Source organism: Falco biarmicus, chromosome 7 (assembly GCF_023638135.1).
Source record: "Falco biarmicus isolate bFalBia1 chromosome 7, bFalBia1.pri, whole genome shotgun sequence".
Taxonomy (NCBI): domain Eukaryota; kingdom Metazoa; phylum Chordata; class Aves; order Falconiformes; family Falconidae; genus Falco; species Falco biarmicus.
Genome location: NC_079294.1, coordinates 69,740,529 through 69,757,759, shown reverse-complemented (window position 1 = coordinate 69,757,759; position 17,231 = coordinate 69,740,529). Strand labels below are relative to the sequence as shown.

The following is a 17,231-nucleotide window of genomic DNA, read 5'->3' as shown; positions in this document are numbered from 1 at the left end:
TCAGCTGGGAAGACTCATTAAATGGTCACTACTTACATAAACCAATTTGTTTTCTATGGAAAACAGGTAGAGATGTTTTGCTGTGCCATGCCATTAAAACAGAAGTATAGAACAAGAGCAATGTTTTTCTTCCCCACTGTTTGCTCTTTAATAAACTAGTTAGATGATAGCCATTGCAAATTGTAGTTTAAGTAAATACATTTTGCAGTTCAGTTCAATATAAAGGATTTATTCTTTGTAGTTACTTGTCATCATCAGCCCAGTACTTCTAATACAGCTCTTCTTCCAAAAGTTTTTGAATTGCTAAACCTTGATGTACTATGACGCTTGTACTGTTCCTTGAAACTTCTGTTTTTGTTCATTGCTCCATAAGACTTGCTGTCCTGCATCGCATCCAAAATGGCTTTAAGGCAATGTTTGAAATTCTGCACAAAGTCAGTGTAAAAGAGTGTAATACTCCATACAGAAGAGTCTCGATTTCCATTTTAAAAATAAATGTAAACTGACTTTGTTTCTATTAAGTAGAAGCAATATGTCATTTTCCCCCCTCCTTTTCGAAAGGGGAGAAACAAAAGCAAAGGATTTTTTAACTATGATTTCTGGAGAGAAGGAAATGAGCAAAGCTAGAAATGTTTTGGAAGTGCTTCCCCATGAGGGGGAGTGTTGAGGAAAGAGCACGCCATCACAGAACAGTTTGGGTTGGAAGATTGGACCTTTAAAGATCCAGCCCCCTGCCAGGGGCAACTTCCACTGGATTAGATTGTTCAAAGCCCCGTCCAGGGATGGGGCACCCACAGCATCTCTGGGCAGCCTGTGCCAGCCTCACCACCCTCACAGGGAAGAATTTCTTCCTTCTATCTAATAAAAATCTACCCTCTTTTTGTTTAAAACTGTAATCCCTGGTCCTAGCATTTCAGGCCCTGGTAAAAAAATATATCTCCAGCTTTCTTATAAGCCCCCTTTAAGTGCTGTACGGTCTCTCCAGAGCCTTTTCTTCTCCAGGCTGAACAACCCCAACTCTTCCAGACTTTCCGTAGGAGAGGTGTTCCAGCCACTGGATCATCTTCATGGCCCTCCTCTGGACTTGCTCTCTTGTGTTCAGGAGCTTTCAAAAAACCTGTGCCTTCCCTTCCTCCTTCTTTTGTTTTCCTTTTTTCATTCTTTAAGATCATGTCCTTTTGCCTCGAAGGGAAGCCTAGCACACCCACCAGCTGCCTGGTTTCTGTATCCCGGGTCCTGGGCTGCTGCCGGTGCAGGGGATGGCTGAGAACACACAAGGCTCCTGGCAAGGGTGAGGGTAACCACAGCTCCAAGGCTGTTACTGTTTGCTCTTTGTCTTTGCTTTTAGTAGGCTACTTAATAATGGTCCAAGATGTAAATATATGGGGGCAAAGATAATTTGCTTTATCGGAGTTCCAGTTTACTCTGGTTTAAAGCTGCCATTAGAGACTGGGGAGTTCTCCCTCAGAGCTGTCTCTTTATCTTCCAGTTCTACATTTTACATTTTTTGCCTTCAAGCAGAAACTTTCCCAGAAAATTTTCATCCCTTGAGAAAACTTGTTACCACCAGACATCTCAAAATAGCAATTACATGCCTTTTTTTCCTCCTTGTCTCCTGCTACACCAGAACTCACAGGTTTGATCTTTCATGCCGAGATTCCAGGAACTAGATGGGAGAGGTCCGTTTTCAAGTGTGAGACTCAAGCAATGAAGAAAACCCCTAAACCCTCTTACGTGTTTGTAGTAAGAGATGTATTCAAGAATACTGCATTAAAGAGAGATCTGGATTTGTATCACTTAAATTTTAGAGTGGTTCTGTCTGTCGTTCAGTGTGCTGCAGGTGTAAATTGTGCTCCAGAAGTGCATTTTAAGTATAAAAGTGAAATGCCTTTGACGTTGGCAGTTGTTTGGATGCTCCTTCTGCCACTGCTCTTTGGGTGGGTTTGATGAAATCTCTGTGGCAAAGCTACTTGCATCGAGTGCTGGTGATTGACAAGACAAAAGTTTATTAGTTATTTCTACCCAAGCCATTTTTAATCATTCTGATATTTTTAAGCATTACTTTAAAATGTTATAACGACAAGAAATGTAAACATAACTGTTTGCTTTGGTTGGTATTTATTACATGAGAATATTTCTTGTCCTGGGTGGATTTTAATGAAAATACTTCTTTAAGCATCGTACCAGGATGCCATTGACTGAATGATCAAATAACGTCCTGCTCTAGTAGGCCTATAAACTGAATGGATTTTCTTTCCCACTTGCTTTTAAAAAAAAGAATTGTTATCAAGAAATTTAGTATTTTTGTAGCACAATACACCATTTTGATGACATTTCCATGAGCTGTTGAAGCTTCTTACTGATGGATCAACTCCCACATAGAAAGCAGCAAGAGAAAAATAAGAAAATCTTGTTTTGATTAAACGTGCCTTGTGCCAGACAAGCACATCTTCATGCCGTTGCTATGTAAGCAGAGACCCTGCTTGTCAGCATTCATCAAAGGAAGGAAACGGGCAACAGTTTCAGCTTTACACTGAAATGAACACAAAGCTTTAATTGCAATGCATCTGGCATTGCCCGTCAAAAATAGTTACAGGAGGGAGATATCTCTTAAAGTAATGGTTTTACACAGAGCGGGAGGATGCAGAGAGGTTTTGGATTTCCCCACCTGTGCTCAGTCCTGTGGTACCTGCTTCTGCATCACCCCATGTACCCGCAGGTGCAGCTGCTTTTTCTATTCCCTACTTGGATTTTGCCACAGTCCAGAGACAGCTGTTTGATGGATCAGTTTTCATTTGAATCATATGTCCCAGAGGAAGCTTCTGCTAAATAGTTTTCAAGGGATGAAAGTCTGTGAGCAGGAGGGAGGGCTCTGCCCGTACCCATGCGGTTTGCATTGCAGAATTACTGGTGCCCGTTGTGTGCTTAAAGCCTATTGACCACGAGCAAAGCCTCCCGCAAAATTCAGCAGGCTTTGGGAGGGTAATTTGTGCTCAAATTACACTAACTGTTCCAACTTACATGTAAGTATATCCTTAAACACCATGAAAAATACCTTGGGAAAAGGAAGAGGCTTTTCTGGGGGAGGGAAACTGCAATGATTTGCTTTATTTCTCTAGAAATTTAATCCCAAGGGGGTTATCTTATTCCATTCCCTGATCCAACACAAAAATGCTCCAAGTCATCCTTTCAGAGTCTCAACCTGTTTCAAATAACCTTTAATTTAAATAAACAGCTTCTGGATTGTAATGTGATAAGTGAGTGTGAGATTTGCACATAAAGGGCTGAGGACAGCAGGTGAGTGCTGTTCAGCATCTCGCTGCACATGAGCACTTGGAAGCCGTCTGTAGCCCCAGTCTCCATGCTGCTGATGGTATCGGGCCAGAGATGGCTAAAATATTTCTAAATGCCAATATGGAACTTCAGAGTGTTATTTCTCCTGCAGCAATGCCGGCTTCCGCTGCTTCAGACACCCTCAGAGCTGCCCACCCCGCAGGCTATTTGCCTCCGGACGAGTCCAGCAAAGCCTTGCAGCTTCCCTGAGAGATGGATTTGGTTTCCAAGACTTTTGCATGAAACCGGGAACCATCTTGTGTTTCAGTTGCAATTGCTAACTCCTGCTTAGTCACAGTGATAGACGGAGCTTGTGACCTGGGTTTTTAAAAACTTTACTTTTGTTGGAGGACAAAACTCCTGCCCGGAGAAGGTCTTCAGCTCTGAAGAGCCAGTTGTTCTGGAAGCTTTACACAAGGGATTTTCTTGGTGTCAGTGACACTGAGATAAAGTGACAAGTGGGACATCTGCAGCTTGTTTAGCTTCCTGAGTAGCGCAGGTCTATTTCAAACTACTAAACCCACTAAAACGGATTTTTGCACATGATGTTTTGCTCGACAGATGATCAAAAGATGCTATTTTCTAGAAATACTGTATAGCTGAGGTCTAACCAGGCCAGCAAATGTAGCTGTGGTAAAACATAATTTCCAAGATATAATGTCATTTTTGGTAACAGCTTTCTGCTGTGTGCCCGCAGGGTTTCAGCACCCGCCAGCACAGATTTGTGTTACTGAATGTACGCGTGCATCAGGCAGCTGCCTGGAGGTACCAGGGACGGGCTGTCTTAAGCGAGGTACGTGAGGAAGACCTCCTGGGAAGCAGTGAGTTATTCTAACCAAGGTCTTAGGAAACATTTGCTTAAGTAATGAATTTGCAGTAGACCAAAAAGTAAGAAAACCTCATCTAGAGAGGACTGGAGAGGATGCAGGCAGGGATGCCCCTGTGCCTAACAGATCTGGGGAAGTGCCAGGGAAGGACTTTTATCAATAAAGAACCTCAGCCCTGGCTTGGAAAAAAATCAATTCGGGAAAAGCAAATTTGTTTTTTTTTTAACTTTGAACCAGATTTAAGGCACCTCCTTCCGCTTCTGTCTCTTCCAGGAGAACGAAGCATCCCTGCACAGAATGTATTTTACTGCCCAGGCAGTTTGACTTTCTGAAACCTGGGGGAAGGAACAAGAGTGCATCACTGCGCAGCGCAGCCGGAGCGCGTCCCGCATTACAGCCTCGCTACCTTGAAGAGGTTACTATAGGAAGATAAATGCCCTACAGGGACGTGTTAAATGAACCTGTGAACGTGAACTGGCATTATCTGCCAGCTGTTTTCCTGGAACTTGGTGGTTTTTTTCTGCTGTCCAGCGAGAGGGTTGATATTTTCTTTTCAGAATGAAGATATCTGCTGTGAGCAATATGGTTTTGTGAAGTACTGCAGCCACGAGATACGCAGCTCCTCTTCTTGGCTAAGTTGCCTGGTAGTTTGCTGAGTGCCTGGTGCCTGTGTGCAGCCTCAGGCTGCGCCACTGAAATGGTGTTCCTGTCTCAGACTAAAGCTTTGCACAGGGAACAGGGCGCTGATAAAGGAAAAACTTCTTTACTTTGAGGGTGACTGAGCACTGGGACAGGCTGCCCAGAGGGGCTGTGGAGTCTCCTTCCCTGGAGACATCCAAAACCCACCTGGATGTGACTCTGTGCAGCCTGCTGTGGGAGAACCTGCTGTAGCAGGGGCTGGACTGGACGATCTCCAGAGGCCCCTTCCAGCCCCGACCAGTCTGTGCTGGCTGTAAGAGGGCTTTCCTTGGTCCTGCAGTTTCCGCTTCCTTGATTCTGGGATCATTAGCACTGATGGCTTTGTGCTGGAGCATGGAGGCTAATGTTTTTCTTCAGAGTGGCAATTCAGGAAAAATGGATCTGATCTCTAAAGCAGGTCTCTGAAACCAGGAATATTGCCAGTTCCTCCGGGGATGGGGACTGGGAGGTGGCTCCCCAGGGCTGGGCTCTGTCAGCTCAGAGGGTACCTTCAGAGCCAGCACACTTTTCAGCATTTCCATGTAAAGTGGGGTTAGGAGCTTTGTCTCTCCCTGTCGCTGCTGCCCTGCAGACCAGGGTGGGCAGATGCTGCGCTCCCACCGCAGCCGCAGGGTTTTGAGGTCACCGGGGTGGCAAAGCCACACTGCGTGGCAGCAGAGCAACGGGCAGTGAGCAGGTCATGGACTGGTGGAACAGGTCAAGGAGGGTCATATTGGGCAGGATCTTAGGTGCCTGAGGAACATAGGCTGTTTCTTGAAACTCGGGAAGACAGGCACGTGTCAACTGTCCTCACTATCAGCAAGTAGTAAAATTGTCCCTTCCTGTTATTATTAATATTTTGCATTTTCAATAAGGAGAACCGACTGCAGAGGGCACCAACAAGCCACAGAGTGATACTACAACCAGTCATTTCTGTCTGCTGGGTGAGGAGCATCCCTGCCCTGGGCTCCTGCTGCCCATCTCAGTCGGCATGCTCTCCCAGTATCCCAGCTGGGCTGCCCCGCTCCTCGGCAGCTATCTGGCACCAGGCTAGCATCTCATGTGGTTGGAGAGCAGTCCAGGTGTTTGCTGGAGAAGCTGCGGATAAACTGGGAAGTGGAGGAGCTAATGCTGGCAGTCTGATGTGAGCTGCGGTGGCTTCTGCAGGGTTTTGGCACTCTGCTCCTGCCCATGGCAGAGGAGGCACCTTTCACGGCAGGACTGCGGGCACCGGGGGTTACACCTCTGCCAGAGGCTCGGAGGAATCCAGGGAGTATCTGCAGGGATGTGAAAGGAAGCAGAAGACAGCACAGCAGCCCCTGCCACCACGTGTGCAGCATGGGCACCCCAGCCAGGGCGGGTGCTAGTGTGGCACTTTCATCCCAGATCGCCCGCCTGGCAGGAGGGAAGTTTCCTGAGCCCAGGGTCAGCTCCTGCCCCACGGCTCTGCCTTGCCCAGCACAGCCTCAAACCACAGCGTAAGCATGGAGGCAAGCCCTTCCCCACCTCCAGTTCCTCCTGAAGGAGCCAGCATTGTCCTCTTGCCCCTTTGCTGGGCTCCCACAGCATGCAAAGGCATTTGTAGCAGCTTCTGTTTTTCCAGGGAGGACATAACAGATTTGAAATCACATTTCCAATCCCAGATCACCAGGCTGCAAGTCCTTGCAAGCGAGGTGTAAACTGTGAGGTAAAGGGACCGTTTGCTTACCTCCTTGGGACCCTCAGTTGCTGACTTGCATTTGTGCTTCAAGGAGAGCTCAGCATCACTGGATGTAAATATTTAGAAATACCTATATGCTAAAAGTAGCTCGATCTCTACATGCAACTGCTCCTTTACCATCTGTAGTGACTAATACACCCCCATGTAAAGTTTTTGCAAACAAACCCCATGACCCATTTGTACAGCCCTGCTGCCTGCAATGGCAGCCCCGGGGTGGCTGTGACCTGCTGGAGCACTGCTGGGGCTCAGCACCCCAAAGCAGTTGGGTGATGGCTGTTCCCCTGCCTGAGCCCCCCACCCAGAGCAGCTGACTGCAATCAGCCGTCATACAAAAGCCAAAAAAAAGATAAAACAGCTAAATTCTTCAAATCCTTTTCTTGCTGTCTGGCCTCTGCTTTTCTGACCCTCAAGGCCATGCTTGTGAAACCTTTCTGTGTAGTACAAGGGTTTTAAGAATAAGAGAAAATAAAAACATCTCATTCTTAGCTGAAGAGGCATGGATGGATGTTGTGAGCTATTCCTGGGTCTTGTGGACTTTGTTGTCTCCTTGCATGCTCAGGTGGGACCACATCCATCACTGGTCATAGAATCACAGAACTGTAGAATTGTTTAGGTTGAAAAAGACCCTTAAGATCATCAAGTCCAACCAGTTGTTGCAGCTGATGAAGGACTGATGACGTCTTTGGCTTTTTGAGGATTAAAATGCTCCAGATGAGATCACCTGGTGTGGACAGAAGCACCTGGGTAAGATTTAAGAGCCTGCAAAACACAGGTGCTCTGAGAGGGTGACTCAGCTGCTTCTTGAGATGCGGAAGGGTTTTAAGTGTTATTGTTAATAAGAGACATAAACAACCTCCTCCATAAAATGCCTGCTGCTTCCCAATTAATGAGCTTTCAGTTCCTTCCTGTCTCCAGCTCTTTGGAAATGTCTGGAGGTGACCAAGGGAGGCACGAGGTCTGATTTCTAACACGAGGCCAAAAGCCTCTGGCTCCTCTCAGAGAGGCTTTTAGGAGATCCTGATGAATAAATAGATGCAACAGCAAAACACGAGCTACAGCTTACTGCCCTAATGTCTTCTTCATGTAGGTTCTGCGATGCTGCAATCAGGAGGAGCCTCAAAGTGTTTGCAAGCACCACCCTGCTGCTGATTGCTGGGATGCTGCTGCTGGTCCCCCATCTCCTGGTCACGCATCTCCCCATCAACCAGCCGAGGTGACTGTTTAAAATACTCCCATTCCTTTCTTTCCCCTGGAAAAAGAAACCCTGCAGGACAGCCCTGCCCAGTCCCTGGGCAATCGCAGCCCAGCAGTGACTGCGGGGCTGGGGAGCACCCAACACCCCTGCCCATCACCGGCGATGCTGAACGCCTGCCGTACCCCCGTGGCCTCTCCCTGCTGCTCACGCTGAAGCCACCAGGCTTCCTTACCCCAGGTTCAGCAGGTTCACATCTCCGTTGGTTTTCTAAGTCTCTCCTTGCTTGGGGAAGCCTCCCCAGCAAAGCTGGCTGAGCTCAGTATAAGTTTGCACTGATGAACTTCTGCAAGCTGCTTCCTTTGACTAAGCTGTGCTGATGGACAAGACCTTGGGCTCAGCTTTTTTTAGAAGGCCTCATTATTTTAGTTATATCTAATAGTTCTGTATGGCTCTTCCCCTTCCCAATCTCTCCTGTCCCACCGTCACCACCTGGGGACAATTCTTGCTCAGGCAGCCGAAAACACTCTTGGGGCAAGTAATGATGCAACTGTGCAGCTCTGCAGGGCAGGGGGCTTGGTCTGACCACCTTCCATTCCTCTTCCCCAGCCTGTGTGGGGTTTAACAACACTGGCTTCAGTCTCCTTTTAAAGTCACAAGCCTTCTTCACCAATTTCCCACTGGATTCTAACCCAGTTCTTGCCCATGTTGTTTACTGCCCACTAAAAAGCAGCTTTCACATCTTACAAATATTTTTTTTTAAATAACACCTGCCATCTGTCTCCAGAAACTGGGCTGGACCGGGCTCCCCCATTGGACATGGTGTGGAGATGGCCAATTTACTCCTACCTCTAGTAAGGATGGGGGTGAGAAAAGGTTGTTAAAAAGATGCTGGATGGAGGTGGGAGAAGAACTGGGGACTCTGGTGCCTCCCCAGTGCTGAGCACAGCCAGCCTCAATGGTGCCTTGATGTCAATGGGTTACCTGGCTGACCTGTAGCAAGATCAAATGTTTAAATAAAAGGACAAACTGAAAGCCTATGGGGAAACTAAAAATATTTCAGGGAGGTTTTATATTTACAATTGGTTCTGAAGAAAACCAGGCAAAGCCCTTTGGAAGTTCAGTTTTGTGGATGTCAGGACAGCTGGAACAGGAGCCACAGCTGCAGGCTGGAAAACAGTAAAATCTGGGAAGAAAGATCTTTTATATAAATCAGTATTTCTGTAATGAACACAGCCAACTGACCAGGTTTAAATATTACTGTGAAGCAGCAAGTGGCCTAGCTAAGGGGGTTAGTTCACCCTGAATTTGCACTAAACTTAAGACAAACTTAAATCATCTTCTGTTTTTGTCTGAGCCGCCCGTAATAGCCCCCGTGCACCCCAAGCTGCTCTAACAGCCTCCAGCTACCAAACCACATCTGAGACGAGCATTTGAAATGTACACTTTGGAGTTGATTGGCTCCAGAATCAAGTTATTTTTAAAATTAACTCCATTAACATTTTCTCGAGAATGAAGCCTGTGCAACATTAAAGTTTTCCCTTGTTCCAAATCCGCCTTCTTTGGATTTATCATCTGTGAGTCCAAAAACCGTCAAGTGAAACCTGTGAGCAATTCTTTCCCCGTTCGGTAAGTACCAGCTGGAGGTTACAATAGATTGCAGGAAACTTAGCTGAAATCCTCCTCCAAAACCATATTGTTTGTTCTGTTTCCTCTGTGGAAAATATCGGACAAGACTACTTAGGAGTGTCTGTCAGAGCCTGGTGCTGGGTGTACGGGGGGGCTGGGGTCAGCCAGGTGCCCAGGGGGCACGGGGGAAGGAACTGGCGGAGGAGGCTTGGACAGACCGTGGCTGCATTTGTTTTCCTAAAGCAACTCAGCCCGGCTTCCAAGGCAGCTTGGGCATTGGATTACTTTGGGAACAGGATAAATCTAAAATCTAGAAGCTCAGTGCAACCTCTTAGAAGAATTTTGGAAAGGCAGTTCCTAATCATTGGGAAGCTTTACTTGCCAAAAATATAAACTTTCCTGGTTTAAACTTTCTGTATTTGGGTTGTGTTGGGTTTTACCTTTTTCCACTACTCAGAATTTTGTCTTTCACTTCCCCTCAGCTCTTCCCTTCTTTAAAAGATGCTGAAACATTTAGGTTTTGATTTTTAAAGTAGCGCGGAAGGCAGCTGCCCTGGGATCGATAGCCACCCTGGAGATTCCTGCGGAGGGATGCTCTCAGATCTCCAAGCACCAACAGGACCCTTGAGCTCAGGACCCCTGCAGTATCTGTACCCAAGATTTGCCAGCACCATGGCAACCATTTTAAGACAGAGCATCACAACTTTTGGTCAAAACCCCACATCTGCTGGGGGGAGCCAGATCTGTCTGGATCCCTCCAGCCTCTCCCTTCCAAAGTCCCTGGGGTTGAAGCTATTTGAATGCGAAGGGACAGTTGTTTTCAAACTCCAGTGCAGTCAGGTATTTACCAAAGACCTGGCTCACAAGGAGCTGTTTCAGCCACTTACTTCCCTGAATATATTCTTAAACATAAAAATATGTCTGTCTTTTATCAAATAAAAGGAAATACTCTTACTGACAAAGCGTCTTGACAACTCCCGGGCAGACTGGGGCTAGTAAACCTGAGTGTGGGACTAACGGCAGCTATGTGCATGATGTTGCCCAAAGCTGTTTCTTCCTCCATCCTCAACATCCCAGTGATCTCTGCTTTTTTTCATTTCTGCTCAATTTTGGCTGCAGCCCCTGGTCACCCCCTCTAGCACTTTGGCAAGTGGAGCCCAGGAACCCTCCAGCTGCTCAAGCTGAGCCACGAACTCACCTTGCAAACATCACACTTGCTTTCCCAATTCCCTATCTTAGCAGCGGTGACAGCGAGGGGTCTTGCTCCATATATACCTATATATGTATATATACATACCTATATATGTGTATGTGCAGAGACTCAGCAGGTCTCCATCAGCCTGAGCTGCCTGCCGAGAAAGACACAGTCTACACCACACACCCCAAAGAAGTCTTCAATGACACAAAATTAAAAAAACCCCTCATCCGAGAGCAGAGATGTAGCTTCGGTATTGGTTGCTGTTGTCATTAAGCTTGCCTATATTTGTATAAATGTACATTCCTGCCTTAAAAACCAGCCCTCAGCTCCAGGCAACCCAGTACAGACATCCAGCCGGTGCTGGGAGGCAACCAGGCTGCAAGAACAAAATTCCCTGTAGCCTCCGACAGGCTTAGCGGAGAAACCAAATGTTTTTCAAACAGGCCAAGTAAAACCGAGTGGCCAAAGGTCGGAGAGACCTCGACACCCCCATTGCTACGGCTGACAATGAGTGGGAATCCTCCCCTTTACTGTGCGCCAAATGAAGCATGCGAGTTCTGCAGCGCTGGTCTTCAATGGGGTCTTTCTGAAGTAATGAACCAAAAGTATCTTACAATGACAAAGTGAATGCATCCTGGTCACCACGCATCCTGTACCGCTAATGAAAAGCATGACTTAGGGCTTTCCTTCTGTCTGCACTGGGATTTGGGGGAGGCTCGGAGGGGAAGGCTCTGCCAGGGTCTCCAGCCGAACACACGCGTGTTCTCAGCGTGACCGGTGGCTTCCTTCTGCTCTGCTGGGGTCTGGCTAAGGACAGCGGTCACACCGGGCACAGAGCTCAGGGAACTCTGCAATGGGGGGTGGGGTGACATATTCCTGCTTTTCTCTTTCATCCTCTGCTCTAATTAACCTAGCAAAAAGGATAAACTTGCTTTCCTGGCAAACCATCCTTAGATACCCTGGGGAAAAGCATCTTTCTATTTCAAGCATCTTTTGATTCATAATGACTTTCCTGCTTTTCTTTGCACACTACTGCAGCAGTTATTTCTGAGTAACATCCTTCTGGTGTCAACACATTAATAAAAGCGTCTTTAAAAGAAGAAGGAAAAAAAAGGCATTTCTAGTTAGTTCCTTGGTTACAAGGAGCAAGTGAAAACACGGATACTAACAAAGCCGAGTGAGTAAATATCCAGATCTGCTCCTGGGAAAGGTCTGGCTTGGCGGCGAGGAGCTCTGCATGCACCTGCCCCTGCATCCCCGTGGCTTAAAGCAGATTCCGTCACCAGACAAGTCAGGGCCAGCGATGGCACGGCCGGGAAGCCACGACTGCACCAGTTCTGGAGAGCTTTCCATTGACCATTACAGCTGGTTTTCCAAGCTGTAGGTGTCAGTGAAAAATACTGCAGGTATTTAAGCAAGATGTGTGTGATTATTACTCATAATACAATGGATGTGCTTGTAGGAGGCTGGGCTTATTAGGTGGCTAAAAATCAGATGAAATGCCCTTCCAGTGGAGATGCCCACACTGCGACGCAAACTTCTCCAGCCTCAGCACCCACCAGAAACCTCTGCAATTTGGGAACCACTGGGCTTTTGGTTTACAGTAATTCCTGCTGTTCCCGGTCTGAGTGCTTGGGAACCGGCTCTGCTCAGAGCTTCCCAGGGGGACACCCCAGCCCCACCGCTGTGTTGTGACAGCTGAAAGCCATCGCAAACCCGGGGCTTTGGATGTGTCAGGCTTGGCCCTTCTCAAAACAGAAAGGTTTCTGGGTTGAAGGAGGAAGGTTTTCCCTGGCTGCTGCGGTTCCGTGTGCCACAGAGCCCCAGCCCAGATGGGGCTGCAGGGACACGAAGGCACTGGTGGGCATCATGCTGTGGCCATGAACCAGCAGCTGTGGCTGTGCCAGCCAGGGACGCTCAGGGACCGGCTCCACGCGAGGGTGTGTGGAACACGGGCCGGGCTAACAAGAAAACCTGCTCGCCAGGGTGCACGGAGCTCTCGCAGAAGCTCAGTGCCTTTGATTTAGGGCCTGGGTCATCAGTGCGTTCCCAAAGGTTTACGTTTGGCCAGGCTGAAGCAGTTAGGAAACAGCAGCTGCTGTTAGGTCCTCCCCTCGGCTGCGATCGCTCCTCTGGCATCCCCGACACCATTGCTCAGACAGACGGTGCCATGGGTTTGGCTGGGTCTCCCACGGGAGGGATTATCCCGTGCCCTCATCCCAGCTGCAGATGTGACCCCGTGCATGGGCAGGTGCCGCAGGAGAGGCTCACCAGGCTGGGTTGCCACCAAAATGGTTTGCAAAACCAGAGCAGGCAACAACACAGCACAGAGGCTGAAGCCTTTTGATGTGCAAGTCACCAGTGGGCTGCCAGCCCTTACCCCATCGGCTCAGCTCACATTAATCACACAAATCCCAGTTGCAAATGGCAGCCTTAAATGATTTTCAGATGCAAACTGACTCCCCCTTTCTGCTGCAGCTAAGAGAATAATCATACCCCTGGTGTCGCCCATAACGAAACCATCTCCACTTAATTGCATTTTCAGTGAAAATTCCCTTGAAATTCCCTCAAGGGGAAGGGAAAATATGAAACCCTACCATTTCCTTCAGTAACTGTTTAATTTAACACACTCGTGAGCCATAGCCATTAAACCCCAACATATTTAGTGGCTATCCCACAGCAAAACCTGGGAGCATGATGGTAGCATGGGACGGGTGGTGCCAGTGAGAAGGAAAACAGGACTGAACACAAGCTCTTGAAACATAAACATTTACACCACGCTGGAGAGGAATCAAACACAAATGCTGAAGTCATGGCTTGTGCTTTACATACAAATTACACAAAGGAATTTCCCCTGTTACGGGACCGAACATTGCTCCCCACAGCAGAGGTGAAGAAGAAACGTGCCCCGGGCTGTGCGGCCGCATTGTACCCGCGGCACGGCCGATGCTCGGCTCCAGCCTTTCTCCGTTCCATGCAAGGAGGATTGCCTTCATGGTATCCCAGTTTTTGGGTGTCCTCCATAGCCTGAAGAGTAATACGGAAAGGAATTCCTACCTAAATGCTCCTGACCCTCCTCCTGGGATCAACCTAACAGCAAATCCTCCCTAGGACAGGGAGGGATTAACACACGACACTCCCGGACCGGGCAGTAAGGGCTGTGCCGGCCAAGTGCCACTCCTCATACAATATTGGATATCCTAGTTAAGAGATTCAGCTAACCTTAACAGAGGTGAATCTATATAAGCAGGAGAAAAGGTTTTTAGCTTGTAAGAACACAGAAAAACACCTTAACTGACCATTAAACTGCTACACCGTAACTGCATACAGAAATCCAGGGGTATAAGTACTTTGCTGCTCATGAGGAAGGATGCAGCGAAGGGGACGCGCTGCTCACCACCTGGGCCAGAGCAGCTTTCCCTCTCCTTCACAAATACATGCAAAGGGATGCACAATGGGTCATTTCACTCGCGCTTTGGTGTCCCTGACCGTCCCCTCTGGGCAATGGCTTTGGCAGAGAAAGCCAGCAGTGGGGAGACGAGGGTACGGAGCCTTTGCACCCACTGTGAGCCCTGGCCTTGTGAGGGTAACTGAAGCCAATCCTTTATTCCTCTCCCCCGTCTCCATTTCTTAAATTACGGCTATTTAGCTTCAGTGTGTAAACATTTTAATGAAAATTACAGAAATGGGTTGCCAGCTTCAAGTCCCTTAAGGAAAAAAAACCACCCTAACCCAAACAGTTGGCTGTACTGGTGGAATGCTAGATGCTCACTTCATATATATAAAAATAATAATAAAAGTCAAGAGTTTTGTGCTGGCCTGCCAACACCATCAAGAGGCTGGAAATGTCAAGTGATAGCACCATAAGCATTTCTGAAAGATCTTCCCCAAATTATTGCTGCTTTCGGTTTCCCTTCCCCAAAATGTTTCCCCACCGGTCGCCCAGTGGCAGCGTGACCCTGACAGAGGGTCCCAGCTGCCCCAGCATCTCCCATGGGACCAGCGGGACCTGCACACCCAGCCCACGCCAGACCTTATTTTTCAGACCGATGGTTTGAGCACCGTTATAGTGTAGCACAAATAAAAGAAATCAAGCCTTCCCCATGTTTTGAAAGAGCACTGCGCCGCTCACAGGCGGCACCGTCCGGCGCTGCCGTGGGACGAGGCAGAGCCACAAGTCCTGGCTGTGACCCAGCTCCCTCCACCACCACCACGCTGCTCCAGAAGCCACCACGGGTCCTGGTGCTTCTCACCCTCGGGGACAATCCTGTCACCTTCTGGAGGCCCGCTCATCCCCACGGTCCCGGCCGGGTGCCACGGGGTGCCCGTGCTGGCGGCAGCTGCGGCAGCACTGGAGGTGGACCGTTGGGAGGTGGCACCTTCCCAGGACCCGCAGGGTCTGGCAGAAGCTGAATGTCAAGCGGTCGCGCTCGCAGACGAAGCCTGGAGGGGAGGCAAGAGGACAAGCACAGTGTTATTGCCGGTGCGCGGTTTTCAGGCATCTGATGCAGAAATCGGCAGGCGGTCGGCAGAGACAAACGCAGAGCCCACCTTCACCGGGGCACCGAGCATCCTCACTGTTTCCAATTGCCAGCAGAAATAACACCCGCTGCAGCATCTCTCTGGGGTAGCAAAATCATATGGGCGTGCGGGGCCGAGCCCAGGGCTCGCTCCTGGGGTGGAGGGTCTCTGCTGGAAGCCTGAGAGAGGTGACAAACCTCCCCGCAGTGACATCTCCTCCCAGTCCCCAGCCTTCCCCACACCGCCAGCAGGACGCAGCACAAAGGCGATCATTCATTTTGCTTTGCATTGTGCTTAGATTATTTCGAGAACCGGCACCATCTAGTTTGCTTCCTGCAGGTGTCTTGCAAACTTCAAAACAACATCGGTGCTGCCTTGAGGACGAGCTTTGTTTTGGGAACCGCGGTTGCGGTGCCAGCACCGTGTCCTGCTGCGGCGGCAGCGCCCGGGCCAGCTGCAGCAGTGGCTGGGATGGCCGTGGGTCGCAGCCTGGCCGCCCCAGCTGAGTCACTCACAGGCTGAGCAAACTGTTTGCAGAAAGTACTTCCTCTCTGCAAACAGTCTGGAAATCACAAATCCCTCTCCGGGGCCGGGAGTGCCACGTTGGGGCGTTAGGTCCAACGCTCAGGTTCACAGTGCGGGGGGAGATGCGAGTGCTGTCCCAAAGAGACCTTGCCCTTGGGGTGCGATAGGATGGAGCATCCCACCACCCCAAAACACTCTCACACCTGCCACCGCATGCAAATCACGGTGTTGTACAAACCATGACGCTGTGCAAACCACGGTGCTGTGCATCCCATGGGATGGCGTGGCATGCAGTGAGGAGGGGACAGCCCTCCCCTGTGCTGTCAGCAGTGGCTCCCAGCTCCGTCACCAGCCAGACCAGGTTCAAACAGGCTGCAGCTTGGCTTAGTTACAGCGTCAGAGACCAATCACCAAATATCCATCGTTCATAAGAATATATAGTTGGTTTGCTTTAATTTTGAGTTTACTCCTTTTCTATTTTATATCAAAACAAGCGTGAGCCTCCAGCATCTCACCTAATTGTGTAAGACTTCTTTAAATCACATCAGCTCTATCTAATCTTACCTTGCGTACAATTGATTAAAATAAATGACAGCTCTTCTCTGATAAAGGGCAGAGTTGATGCTCCCCAGGGTGGACGCGCAGGGCTGACACCCTGGTCCCCCTGCCCTGCCTCTCCCCAGACACCCTCTGCCTGGGACCACACCAAGCAGATCCTACCAAGGCCCCCCCTCACCCAGCACACACTACATTACACTATGGTCCCCGTCCCCCCTCCCCGATGCAGAAGCGGGGTAAGAAAATGTGCTTTTTTCTCTTCCTCAGGACTCTTTTCTGCTGGGGAAACACTGGAACTGAGCTGAGGGAGCTCTTGCTGACCACTGCCCCTCGCCATCTCCCCTCTGCGAACAAAAGGCTTTGCTCAGGGAAAGGCTGCTGCCCGATTCCCACGGGGACGAGCCGACCCGCAGCCGTTAATGCAAAGGCCACAGCAGATGCTGAACAGAGACTTTTCCCCCCATTTGGGATTTCAATCACAGCCCTCCCCCCTCCCCCAGCCCATCAGGCAGGAGGTCACTATACTGATCTAAAATTAATTTTCTATTTCAGTAGAGGTATTTCCTCCCTTCCTCTCGAGCAACAACTCTTTCTGCCTGGCAATAGAAGAAACCATTTAGCACAGAAGCTGCTGCCTGCCAGCGCTGTTGGATCCAACAGCTGCCGACAGACCGGGACCCAGCGCCGGATCCCAGCCCTGCATTACACTCCCAGGCTGGGGGTTTGGTCCAGCCCCCCGGGTGCTGGCAGATGATGGGGATTTTTCCTGCTGGTTGAGCACAGCGGACAAGAAATCGCTGTCAAGCCCAGGGAGGGTTGGGCTGGGAGTGACACACATCCCCAGACCATGAGAGCAACCACGCTGCACCAGAGCCGGTTGGGAAAAGGGAAGCGGTTGCTCGTGTGATGCTCCACTGGGGTCTCAGGGATGGTATTCCCGGGAGCATCCCTGCAGCTCCCCACAGCATCCCCTCGAACCCACAGCGCCCTTTTGCATTGGGACACTCGAGCACACGAATACATGTTTGCACATGCTGCAGGACAGGGATA

The 17,231-nt window shown here is 49.3% G+C and overlaps 1 protein-coding gene across 1 annotated transcript in view; it reads right to left on the bottom strand.

Moving 5' to 3' along the window:
• Positions 1-13,332: 13,332 nt before the first annotated feature.
• Positions 13,333-17,231, bottom strand: part of ADAMTS7 (ADAM metallopeptidase with thrombospondin type 1 motif 7) — a 50,603-nt gene continuing 46,704 nt past the window's right edge. Inside the window, exon 24 of the mRNA XM_056347839.1 lies at positions 13,333-15,020. Within this exon, the coding sequence (XP_056203814.1) occupies positions 14,848-15,020 (173 nt within the window). The 3' untranslated portion in view covers positions 13,333-14,847. The remainder of the gene's footprint in view (positions 15,021-17,231) is intronic.